The sequence below is a fragment of the Macaca nemestrina genome, chromosome 17 (genome assembly GCF_043159975.1).
Source record: "Macaca nemestrina isolate mMacNem1 chromosome 17, mMacNem.hap1, whole genome shotgun sequence".
In the NCBI taxonomy this organism is placed as follows: Eukaryota; Metazoa; Chordata; class Mammalia; order Primates; family Cercopithecidae; genus Macaca; species Macaca nemestrina.
In genome coordinates, this window is record NC_092141.1 from 35940985 (window position 1) to 35953741 (window position 12757).

The window sequence follows — 12757 nt, forward strand, 5'->3', positions numbered from 1 at the left end:
CTGGGGTTATATTCTAAATTCATATGTATATATGACATGATTCCAGTGCTTTTGGCCAACACTGCTATACCACATCTCAGACTTAATTTTAACACTATATCTAAGTTTCCCAGAAATACAGTTTTTTTTTTTTTTTTCTGACAGAGTCTCACTCTGTTGTCCAGGCTGGAGTGGAGTGGCATGATCGAGGCTCACTGCAGCTGCTACCTCCCGGGTTCAAGCAATTCTCCTGCCTCAGCCTCCCGAGTAGCTGGGATTACAGGCACCTGCCACCACACCCAGCTAATTTTTTGTATTTTTAGTAGAGACAGGGTTTCACCATGTTGGCCAGGCTGGTCTCAAACTCCTGACCTCAAGCGATCCACCTGCCTCAGCCTCCTAAAGTGCTGGGATTACGGGTGTGAGCCACTACACCTGGCCAGAATTACAGAATTTTTAAAGCTTGATGATTTGAGAAGTTTGTAAAAAACATTGTCCCACTCCTAAAGAAATCTTAAGGAGACTCCTGTATATAAAGCAGATGCAATGTTATTAATCTTGTTGAATTACGGGGTCCTTATGCTTCAGGGGCATTTCCAAATAAGGCAAATGGCAGACACAGGATTAGAAGTGAGGTCTCTGAGTTCCCAACACAGTTTGCTAATTGATTTTCTCTCCTTATCTGCCATCAGCCAAGTCACAGTTCTCAAATATGTGTGAATATACCTATCATTCATTCACATTTACTGAGCACTCTCTTATTATACAGCTCTGAGCTAGGTAGATAATAAGCTATAAACAAGACTAAGATACAGTCTCTGCCTTGAAGAACTCCAGACTCAATTCTTATTAAGTTTTCCAAGTTTTATTTAACTTCAAATCTTAAATTAAGCAACCAGATCCTCCCCCCACTCCCCGCCGTGGAATTCTCTGTATGATCATTTGGCTTAAGTCCTGTTCCAAGTTCCTTTTGCCAATTATGAAATACCTTTCATGTGGGGAAAAAGTAGGGCGTATTTATCCACTAATGGTGAAGATAACCAGGAGGCTTATGGCTGAGAAAACAGGCAGCCAGCAACCATCACTACCTCTGAGTCTCAGCTGGTCTTGTCTCTTTCCACGAGGAGTTAGCATGGCAAATTTCAGACCTGATTCAGGAGATCGAGACCACCTGGCTAACACGGTGAAACCCCGTCTCTACTAAAAATACAAAAAAAAAAAAAAAATTAGCCGGGCATGGTGGCGGGCGCCTGTAGTCCCAGCTGCTTGGGAGGCTGAGGCAGGAGAATGGTGTGAACCTGGGAGGCGGAGCTTGCAGCGAGCTGAGATCATGCCACTGCACTCCAGCTTGGGCAACACTGCACTCCAGCCTGGGCAACAGAATGAGACTCCGTCTCAAAAGAAAAAAAAAAAATTCAGACCTGATTTTCTCTTTTCTTATTGGGATGATCTGACCTCCTAAAGTGAATGAACTTCAATAAGAAACTTAGTAGGCATCAGCTAAGGGAAGAATGGCAGCTTTTTACTTGCTGAATGTTCACTGTAGTCTCCATTGTTACAATCAAACTTAATAACCATGCTGCTTAGGGACAATTTTTTAAACATAAGGTAGGTCCTCTTCAATTTCAGAAGCTTGTCCAGTTCACATCCATAACCTACAGTCTTTAAGCAGCTTACTACACAGGATAGGGACTGAGTCTTACTTTATCTGTGGATCCCCAGCACCTAGCACTTTGTCCCACAGAAGATGCTCAATGAATGTTGAATGAATGGCTCTGTGAACCCAACATATGCAATTCTATGTATTCTTGCATAAAAATAAAAATTTGATTTTAAATATCACCAATGGTTTGCACATTTGTTTTTCAAAGCCCTTCAATTAAAGCAGCTGGTATTTTTGGGAGGTGGCGGGACGAAACAGAGGGAGAACAGCTGTTTTTCTTTTCCTTTTCTTTTGTTTTTGAGACGGAGTCTCACTCGGTCACCCAGGTTGGAGTGCAGCGGCGCGATCTCGACTCACTGCAAGCTCTGCCTCCCAGGTTCCTGCTATTCACCTGTCTCAGTCTCCCGAGTAGCTGGGACCACAGGCACCCGCCACCATGCCCGGCTAATTTTTTGTATTTTTAGTAGAGACGGGGTTTCACCGTGTTAGCCAGGAGAGTCTCGATCACCTGACCTCGTGATCGGCCTGCCTCGGCCTCCCAAAGTGTTGGGATTACAGGCATGACCCACCGCACCTGGCCCAGCTGTTTTTATTTTTCTTAGATTACATCTGATTAGAATCAGTCGGATGCAACTCTTAAGATTAAAGTTATCCACTGATACCTCTTTGATGGGAAAAGGAAAAGATAAAACAGGGACTTCTGTCACACAGGGGTGCCAGCTACTGCTTTGTGTGCTTACCCTCGGTTCTGTAAGTCCTCTAAGTTGGAGGCATTCCATTCTGAGCCCTATGGAGCCAAAAAGACAAGGTTAAGGAGTATCAGCAAACCAACCAAATAACAATACTTGAAAAGGAGCGAGGGAAGGAGAACTTTCAAAAAGAAGACTAATAACATCCACCCAGTACCCTTTAAGTTGCCAGGCACTTCATATGTTATCACATTTAGTTTCCACAAATGATAGAGTAAGAATGTTATTTTCATCTTCATTTTTACAGATACAAAAACCAACTCATAGAATTCAAATAATTTTTGCCCATGATCATAGAGCAGCAGAGGTGTCTTTAACTATCATCCAATCTAAATTAGGTATCTTCTGTTATTCTTGCTTATAGTAATCTGATACTTTCCTCAACAGCATGTATCACAGTTTGCACCTATATATTTATTTACGTGCTTACTTTCTAACTACCTTTAACATAAGCTCCTAGAGGTCAGGAACTAGCTCTTTTCTTCCCGATGGAAACCCATGCACCTTGCACAGTGCCTGGCACCTGGTAAGTGCTCAATAAACATTTGCTGAATTTTTAATAGATACAAAAGCAGCATTATTATGCATTGAACTACACCTTATTCCAAAGCTCACACTCCTTTTTTTCTGAGACAGCGTCTCGCTCTGTCGCCCAGGCTGGAATGCAATGGCGCAATCTCGGCTCACTGCACCCTCTGCCTCCCGGGTTCAAGCGATTCTTCTGCCTCAGCCTCCTGAGTAGCTGGGATTACAGGTGTGTGCCACCATGCCCAGTGAATTTTTGCATTTTTTAGTAGAGGCGGGGTTTCACCATGTTGGTCATGCTGGTCTCAAACTCCTGACCTTGTGATCCGCCTGCCTAAGCCTCCCAAAGTGCTGGGATTACAGATGTGAGCCACCGCACAGGGCCGCTCACACTCTTTTTAGTGCATCTAAGGAGTTAAGGTTGCATCTAAGGAGTTAAAGGATAGAACTTGTGTGTGGCAGGAGAAAACAGTGAAATAGCAGATTCTGTCAAATGAGGGAAGCATTACATGTAAAATTTTAAGATAGGGATAAATGGCAAACTTTGGGGGAGGAGTTTCTGTCGATGACCTGGAGGACACAATGATTAATATTTTGCCATATTTGCTTTCTTTCAGTACATATCATACTTTTTTCCCCCCGAACCATCTGAGAGCAATTTGTGCACCATGATACTTAATTTCAATACTTGAGCATGTATGATCTAAGAACATTTTCTTACATAATATCATGATCATACCAAAGACATGTAACATTAATACAATAACCTAATATACTATACATATTTGAATTTCTACAAATGTCCCCAAAATGTCCTTTATATTTACTCAATCAAGGATAATTCTTCACATTTAGTTGTCATGTCTCTATCCTCTAGCTACATTTTTTTTTTTGAGATGGAGTCTCGCTCTGTCGCCCAGGCTAGAGGGCAGTGGTGTGATCTTGACTCACTGCAACCTCCACCTCCGGGGTTCAAGCGATTCTCCTGCCTCAGCCTACCGAGTAGCTGAGATTACAGGCAAGCATCACCATGCCCAGCTAATTTTTGTATTTTTAGTAGAGATGGGGTTTCACCATGTTGCCCAGGCTGGTCTTGAACTCCTGACCTCAAGTGATCTGCCTGCTTTGGCCTCCCAAAGCGTGGGGATTACAGGCGTGAGGCACTGCACCCAGCCTACTTTCTTTTTTTCTTTTTGAGACAGGAGTTTCGCTCTTGTTGCCCAGGCTGGAGTGCAATGGCACAATCTCTGCTCACTGCAACCTCCTCCTCCTGGGTTCAAGTGATTCTCCCGCCTCAGTCTCCCGAGTAGCTGGGATTACAGGTGCCTGCCACCATGCCCAGCTAATTTTTTGTATTTAGTAGAGACGGGATTTCACCATGTTGGTCAGGCTGGTCTCAAACTCCTGACCTCAGGTGATCCGCCTGCCTCAGCCTCCTAAAGTGCTGGGATTACAGGTGTGAGTCACTGCGCGCTACTTTTTTTTTTTTTTTTTGAGACAAAGTCTTGCTCTGTTGTTTAGGCTGGAGTGCAGTGGCACACTATAGCCTTGAACTCCTGGGCTCAAACCATCCTCCTGTCTCAGCCTCCTAAGTAGCTGAGACTACAGGTGGGCAGCACCATGCCTTGCTAATTTTTTTACTTTTGTTTGAGAGAGATGAGGTCTCACTATGTTACCCAGGCTAGTCTCAAATTCTTGGCTTCAAGTGATCTTCCCCACCTTGGCCTCCCAAAATGTTGGGATTGCAGGAGTGAACCACCACACCCAGCCTAGCTTTAATCTACAACAGTCCATCTTCTGCTTTCTTTGGGAGTGTGGGAGGGGATCTTTCATAATATTGACATATTGACATTTTTGTAGACTCCACATCTGTTATCTTGGAGAATTCCCCACGATCTGTATTTTATTTATTTATTTATTTTTGAGACGGAGTCTTACTCTGTTGCCCAGGCTGGAGTGCAATGGCACAATCTTGGCTCACCTCAACCTCTGCCTCCTGGGTTCAAGGGATTCTCCTTCCTCAGCCTCCTGAGTAGCTGGGATTACAGATGCATGCCACCATGCCCAGCTAGTTTTTGTATTTTTAGTAGAGATGGGGTTTCTCCATGTTGGTCAGGCTGGTCTCGAACTTATGACCTTGTGATCCACCCACCTTGGCCTCCCAAAGTGCTGGGATTACAGGTGTGAGCCACCGTGCCCGGCAAAAAGACTTTTTTTTTTTTTTTTGAGACGGAGTCTCGCTCAGTCACCCAGGCGGCACTGCAGTGGCGCGATCTCGGCTCACTGTAAGCTCCGCCTCCCGGGTTCACACCATTCTCCTGCCTCAGCCTCCCAAGTAGCTGGGACTAAAGGCGCCCGCTGCCACGCCCGGCTAATTTTTGCATTTTTAGTAGAGACGGGGTTTCACCATGTTAGCCAGGATGGTCTCGATCTCCTGACCTCGTGATCTGCCTGCCTCGGCCTCCCAAAGTGCTGGGATTACAAGCGTAAGCCACCGCGCCCGGCCTGAATTTTTTTTTTTTTTTTTAAGAGGTGGGTTTCGTTATGATGCCCAGGTTGGAGCTCAGTGGCTATTCACAGGTACCATCATTGTGTGCTATAGCCTTGAACTTCTGGCCTCAAGTGATCTTCCTGCCTCAGCCCCCTGAGTACCTGGGACTGCAAGTGCATGCCACCATACCTGGTTTGTATTCAATTTTAGAGTGACTTTTCTATTATTTTCCATTTAATATTTTGGGCATACAAAAAAAAAGTCAAAATCTTATTAAAAAGTAAACTTAGAGCTCGGGCGCAGTTGCTCACGTCTGTAATCCCAACACTCTGGGAGGCCGAGGCGGGCGGATCACCTGCGGTCGGGAGTTCGAGAGCAGCCTGACCAACATGGAGAAACCCCGTCTCTCTGGGTGTGATGGTGCATGCCTGTAATCCTAGCTACTCAGGAGGCTGAGGCAGGAGAATCGCTTAAAACCAGGAGGCGGAGGTTGTGGTGAGCCGAGATTGCGCCATTGCCCTCCGGCCTGAGCAACAAGAGCGAAACTCTGTCTCAAAAAAAAAAAAAGGTAAACTTAGAAGTCTCACTCTCAATCCTCTTTAATTCCTATTGGTGACATTTTCATTAGTTTCTGATTTATTCTATTTTGAAAAAATACAAGCAAACATATACTTATTGCTATTTCTTACTCATATTACCAATTCTTACACGAAAGTAACATGCTACATATAATTTTTTATTCATTGCTTTCATTTTACATATATTTCATTTTATATATCCTCAAAAACACTAAATGTAACAGTTCATAGAGATTTTATTCTTTCCTACATCTGCATAGTACTTCACAAGTAGTGATATAATAGTTTATTCAACTAGTCTATGAATGATGTTTCTTATTCGTGGAAGCAGGTTTGCTGGGTCGAAGGCAGAATACAGTTTTGTTAAACACTGCTAAATTTCCCTCCATAGAGGCTGAAACAATTCTGTGGTCCCACCAGCAATGCATGAGAGCACCACTTTCCCCACAGCCTTTCCAATAAACTGTGTGGTTAAGAATTTTTGCCAATCTGATAGGTGTCTCAGTGTAGGTTCAATTTGCATTTCTCTTAGAAGTAAGAGTGAGCAACTTTTCATTGTTTAAGGTCTATTTTCTATCTTTGAGCTATCTGTTCATATCTTCTGAAAAGACAGACATTTTATTATTTATTTATTTATTTGTTTTGAGACGGAGTCTTGCTCTGTCGCCCAGGCTGGAGTGTAGTGGTGCGATCTTGGTTCACTGCAACCTCTGCCTCCCGGGTTCAAGAGATTCTCCTGCCTCGGCCTCCCAAGTAGCTGGGACTACAGGTGCGCGCCACCACTCCCAGTTAATTTTTGTATTTTTAGTAGAGACGGAGTTTCACCATGTTGGCTAGGATGGTCTCCATCTCTTGACCTTGTGATCTGCCCGCCTCAGCCTCCCAAAGTGTTGGGATTACAGACATGAGCCACTGTGCCTGGCCACCCTCTGTCTTTATTTGTAAAATGAAAACACCCTCCTCACCCCAGTCCTATATATTTAATGGGTACCTTTCCCTCAAATTATACATGCAAAGTTTTTCCCATATTCCCTCTCTCTGTCATAAATCCTCCTGCAGACTCTGTCCTTTCTCTCTTTCCTTCATGGCTTCATAGAAATAAAGTCAAATACTTACTTTCTGGATGGGCGCAGTGGCTCACGCCTGTAGTCCCAGCACTTTGGGAGACTGAGGTGGGTGGATCACCTGAGGTCAGGAGTTTGAGACCAGCCTGGCCAACATGGTGAAACCCTGTCTTTACTAAAAATACAAAACTTAGCCTGGTGTGGTGGTGTGTGCCTGTAATCCCAGCTACTTGGGAGGCTGAGGTATGAGAATCACTTGAACCCGGGAGGTAGAGGTTGCAGTGAGCCAAGATAGCACCATTGTACTCCAGCCTGGGCAAAAAGAGTAAAACTCTGTCTCAAAAAAAAAAAAAAAAAAAAAAAAAAGCAAATACTCACTTTTTCTATTTCCTGGTTTCCCACATGTCTCATCCATAGCACTTGGGCCTCCACTCTCATCACTCTTGCTGATGTTACTAATGACCTCTCCTAATTATCTTATCACCACTGTATCCTTATTCCATTGGCCTTCTCTGAGTATCTATCTGATATGGCTCATCATGCTCTCCTTCTAGAAATAGATCAGACTGTACAAATACCTAGTCTCATGCCTCACACAATAAAGAGGATCGACAAATGTTTGTTAATTGGAAGATCAAATGTGACCAGGAAACGAAGCACTATGAAAATTGTCGTGTTGTGTAAGTACTATCATATTACAGGTGATCTGTAATCTGGCCATTGAACTGGGAGAGCTCAAGGACACTGTGCTTAAGTTCCATTTAGGAAAAGGTCAGTAAGTGATGTACAGGCAAGGGCCCTGCTGGCTTGTTTTAAAAAAATATGGGAGGCTCTGAAGGCTCTGCTCAACCTTAGAAAACAAGCTCCTGCACCAAAGAAATAGGTAAGAACTACAAAGGACTTCAAGGAGACAGATGCCAAACAATAGGGGCTGAGAGGTTAAACTGGAGCCAGCGAAATGTGACCACCTCACTTCTTAATTTAGAAATCTAAATTCTTCATGGAACTCTGTCCAGTTAGATGAAAATAACACTGACGTGATGGATAAAGTCCCTGGTTTTCATCTACCTGTCCAGAGAGAGTTCAACCTGACAATGTGAAGTGATACCTATCCATTGGCAAATGAATTAAAGGCACTGGTTACTGACTCACTGAAGCCCATATAAAGTGACTTGGGCTACAGTCAGTGCTGCTTCAGGTTCAATCTGAAAGACCTGGAGACCACTTGGTATAATTACATTTCTGTCCTCAATACAAATGCCATATATATTAGACTTCTGGGGCTCTTCACAGACCCAATTTTCCCCCCCATGCTTCATAGGCTTATGGTGACAATTCTCCCGGGGTTTCCGTTATGTTCTATGTAATTACGTAAAGCATTTTCTAATTTTACTGAAGTATAAAATGAAACATTTGGACTATAATACATTTTAAAGTAAGTTCATTTCCATCTTTTACTTCGGTTCCCTTGCACTGTACGCTGGCCCAAAGACCCAAGTAACTGATTTCTTTTCATGTTATCCTTAGGAAATAGCCTTGCTGGAGTCCAACTGTCCAAGGAAAATAGAAGAGGACAGCACATTTATAGCAAATAAGGACTGTACTGTGGGAGTTCTGCTAAGATAAATACAACTTGATATAATATCCAAGGACTGGTATCTCTGTCCATATTTTATCATATCATTTCTATAAGCCTCAATACTGTAAGTCACATTACTGTGGCAACCAGGCATAAGCTCTTTATTAACTTTTCCTTCTAAGAGAAGTTTATGCCACACCTCCATTCAGGCACAAAAATCATGAATGTGATAAAATAATCCTTTTGATTACTGTCTCATCTATTTACACACCCTCTGTTTCTCTGCATCTACAGTAAAAGTAACCAATTTGATGACTTTTTTTTTTTTTTTTTCCCAGACAGAGTCTCGCTCTGTCTCCCAGGCTGGAGTGCAGTGGCGTGATCTCCACTCACTGCAAGCTCCGTCGCCTCCCGGGTTCACGCCATTCTCCTGCCTCAGCCTCCCGAGAAGCTGGGACTACAGGTGCCTGCCACCACGCCCGGCTAATTTTTTTGTATTTTTAGTAGAGACAGGGTTTCACCATGTTCACCAGGATGGTCTCGATCTCCTGACCTCGTGATCTGCACACCTTGGCCTCCCAAAGTGCTGGGATTACAGGCGTGAGCCACCATGCCCGGTGAGGATGACTTATTTTTTTATCTATTTTATTTTATTTTATTATTTTTTTTGAGATGGAGTCTCTCTCTGTCGCCCAGGCTGGAGTGCAGTGGCGCGATCTCCACTCACTGCAAGCTCCGCTTCCTGGGTTCACACCATTCTCCTGCCTCAGCCTCCCGTGTAGCTGGGACTACAGGCGCCCACCACCGTGCCTGGCTCATTTTTTTAAATGTATTTTTAGTAGAGACGGGGTTTCACCATGTTAGCCAGGATGGTCTTGATCTCCTGACCTCGTGATCTGCCCGTCTCGGCCTCCCAAAGCGCTGGGATTACAGGCGTGAGCCACCGCGCCCGGCCTTATTTTTTTAACTTTTAAGTTCAGGGTTATATATGCAGGTTTGTTACATAGGTAAACTTGTGTCATGGGGGTTTGTTGTACAGGTTACTTCATCACCCAGGTATTAAGCCTAGTACCCACCAGTTATTTTTTCCTGATCCTCTCCCTAGGCTGAATTTTTCTCTGAAAAGGAAACACTTTCCAAAAAGATGTCAAATACTGTAATGTCAAATCTTGGAAAAGATAATCAGCAGTAAAAGTTCTGACTATTTTTTAAATTCACGAGCAAAATTACTGGTTATGTGTCCAATATACTTGTTTGCCTGCTTTTCTGCAAAGGGTCTCTGTCAACATCTAGCTTTTTCTCAGCCAAATCGGACAGCCTCCAGGAGAGCTGTTGATACTGAAACTTAGTTGGGCAAAGGCTTCCAGCTCAAAGTGATATGCTTGTAAGGGTGTAGAATCTCTTTTTCTAGAAACAACCTGGCTTCCCACCAATCAATTCTCTCTTCTCAATGCAGCTTTTATTTAAGCTATAATCTACACTTTCCCACTCCATACCAGCTGGATACTTTCCTTAATAAACAGATCTCTGTGCAGTACACTGCAGAGCTGAGCATTCTTCCAAAGGGAGGGAGAAATCCTGTTGCCTCTCTTTACTCAATCTGGTTGAGCTCCAGGCATGGCAGCTATGCACAAGATGAGATGACTTTGCAGAAAATCAACACCACTTGCAGCTAGAATGCCTCTTTTTCCATGTCAACTGCTGGGAAACCCAGCAGGGCAAAGACTCAATGGAGAAGAGATAGGGATTTGGACATAGGATATGGCAGTGTTAACAAAGGGAGGAAGCCACCAAGGAACAAGTATAATAAGATGTTTAGACAACTTGTTCATGCATTTACTTTGTTAGGTAGGAGTTAAATTACAGGGTTCCTCAATTTTGAAGCTTTTTTTTTCCCCCCAAATAAATATTCACAATGGAAATAAAATGTCCATTTTCTAGAATACAAAATTATACCTGAAGCTGAAGACATTTTCACTTGTTCAAAAATATGTACATATATACACAATGCTGATGTGCAAAAAAAGTACACAGATGTGTACTTAAAAAAACACTCTATGTGATACTCTAATAGTGAATACATGTAATAAATTTGTCCAAATCCATACAACGTACAACACCAAGAGTGAACTCTATTGTAAACTATGGGCTTTAGTTTATAATGATGTGCCAATGTAGACTAATGAGCTGTAACAAATGTACCACTCCGGTGGAGGAGTTGACAATGGCACAGACTATGCATGTGCTGGGATAAGTTGCAGATGGGAAATCTCTATACCTTTTGCTCAATTTTGCTGTGAACCTAACACTGTTCTTTAAAAAAATAAAAGTCGGCCGGGCGCGGTGGCTCACGCCTGTAATCCCAGCACTTTGGGAGGCCAAGACGGGCGGATCATGACGTCAAGAGATCAAGACCATCCTGGCTAACACGGTCAAACCCCATCTCTACTAAAAATACAAAAATTAGCTGGGTGTGGTGGTGGGCGTCTGTAGTCCCAGCTACTTGGGAGGCTGAGGCAGGAGAATGGCATGAACCCGGGAGGCAGAGCTTGCAGTGAGTGGAGATCATGCCACTGCACTCCAGCCTGGGCGACAGAGCAAGACTCTGTCTCAAAAATAAATAAATAAATAAATAAAATAAAAAAATAAAAAAACAAAGTCAATGTATTATATCTGTGTGTGTATACACAAAAATATATATGTACATCTATAAATAAAAGTAAAAAAGATTGGAGCTGGGGGCAGTGGCTCATGCCTGTAATCCTGGCACTTTGGGAGGCTGAGGCGGGTGGATCAGGAGTTCGAGGCCAGTCTGGTTAACATAGTGAAATCCCATCTCTACTAAAAATACAAAAAATTAGCCGGGTGTGGTAGTGTGTGCCTGTAATCCCAGCTACTCGAGGCTGAGGCAGGAGAATCATGTGAACCTGGGAGGTGGAGGTTGCAGTGAGCTGAGATCATGCCACTGCATTCCAGCATGGGTGACAGAGCGAGACTCTGTCTCAAAAAAAAAAAAAAAAAAAAAGATTGGAAGGCAATATTATATAACAAAAGATGATGGTGATTATCAGTCTTGATGATTAAATAAATATAATAATCTATTGTCTTCTAAAAGTTTTAAAAATGAACATGGATTATCATTATTTTTAGACAGGGTCTCACTTTGTTGCTCAGGGTGGAGTGCAGCGGCATGATCATGGCTCACTGTAGCCTCCAACTCCCAGGCTCAGGGGATTCTCCTGTTTTGGCCACCTCAAGTGCTGGGATTACAGGTGTGAGCCACCACATCTGGCCAGAATTATTTTATTTATTTATTTTTTTGAGACGGATTCTCGCTCTGTCGCCCAGTTTGGAGTGCAGTGGCGCGATCTTGGCTCACTGCAAGCTCCGCCTCCTGGGTTCATGCCATTCTCCTGCCTCAGCCTCCCAAGTAGCCGGGACTACAGGCGCCTGCCACCATGCTCAGCTAATTTTTTTGTATTTTTAGTAGAGACAGGGTTTCACCATGTTAGCCAGGATGGTCTCGATCTCCTGACCTCGTGATCCACCTGCCTTGGCCTCCCAAAGTGCTGGGATTACAGGTGTGAGCCATCGCGCCTGGCCCAGAATGATTTTTTTTAATAAGAAAAAAACTCAAGACAGAAGATTACACCTGACAATAATGAAATCATGGTATTAATCTACTGGCACAAATGCTCAAATGCATTTGTAGTTGATTAGGGAAATGTAATTTTGGGGAAATTGGATTGTTTTTTCTGCTTACAATACTATTAAAATTTGCTTGCATGGCCTAAAATATACCATTTGAGGAGTAGTTCTTGAGTGGGTCAAGAACACAGGGAAGCACGCATGAAATAAAACAGGTTGATCAGTCAGAAACTGACTGTATTTGATCTTCATCATGTCTATATTCTTTTAAGTGTTAAAAGCCAAGCTCAATGGGAAACTTGACTCCCAAGTTTGCAGCTTCAGTCACATGAGCTCCTTTTGACTACAGGTATTTGCCCTTCATAAAAATTAGTCTTCAAAAACAAAACAAAACAAAAACAAAAACAAAAACAAAAACAGTTGGGAGGGCCCCACAGAATGAGTGACTCACAAGTTTTCTATAGATAACACAAAGTTTCTT

General features: G+C 43.2%; 1 protein-coding gene across 5 annotated transcripts in view; it reads right to left on the reverse strand.

Annotated features, from left to right (window-relative positions):
* The window catches only part of LOC105476767 (slingshot protein phosphatase 2), a 306278-nt gene that overhangs the window by 28980 nt on the left and 264541 nt on the right, over positions 1–12757 (reverse strand). For all 5 annotated transcript variants that reach the window (XM_071082607.1, XM_071082604.1, XM_071082605.1 and 2 more), the window contains one exon: positions 2383–2429. In XM_071082607.1, coding sequence (XP_070938708.1) covers positions 2383–2429 — 47 coding nt within the window. The remainder of the gene's footprint in view (positions 1–2382; positions 2430–12757) is intronic.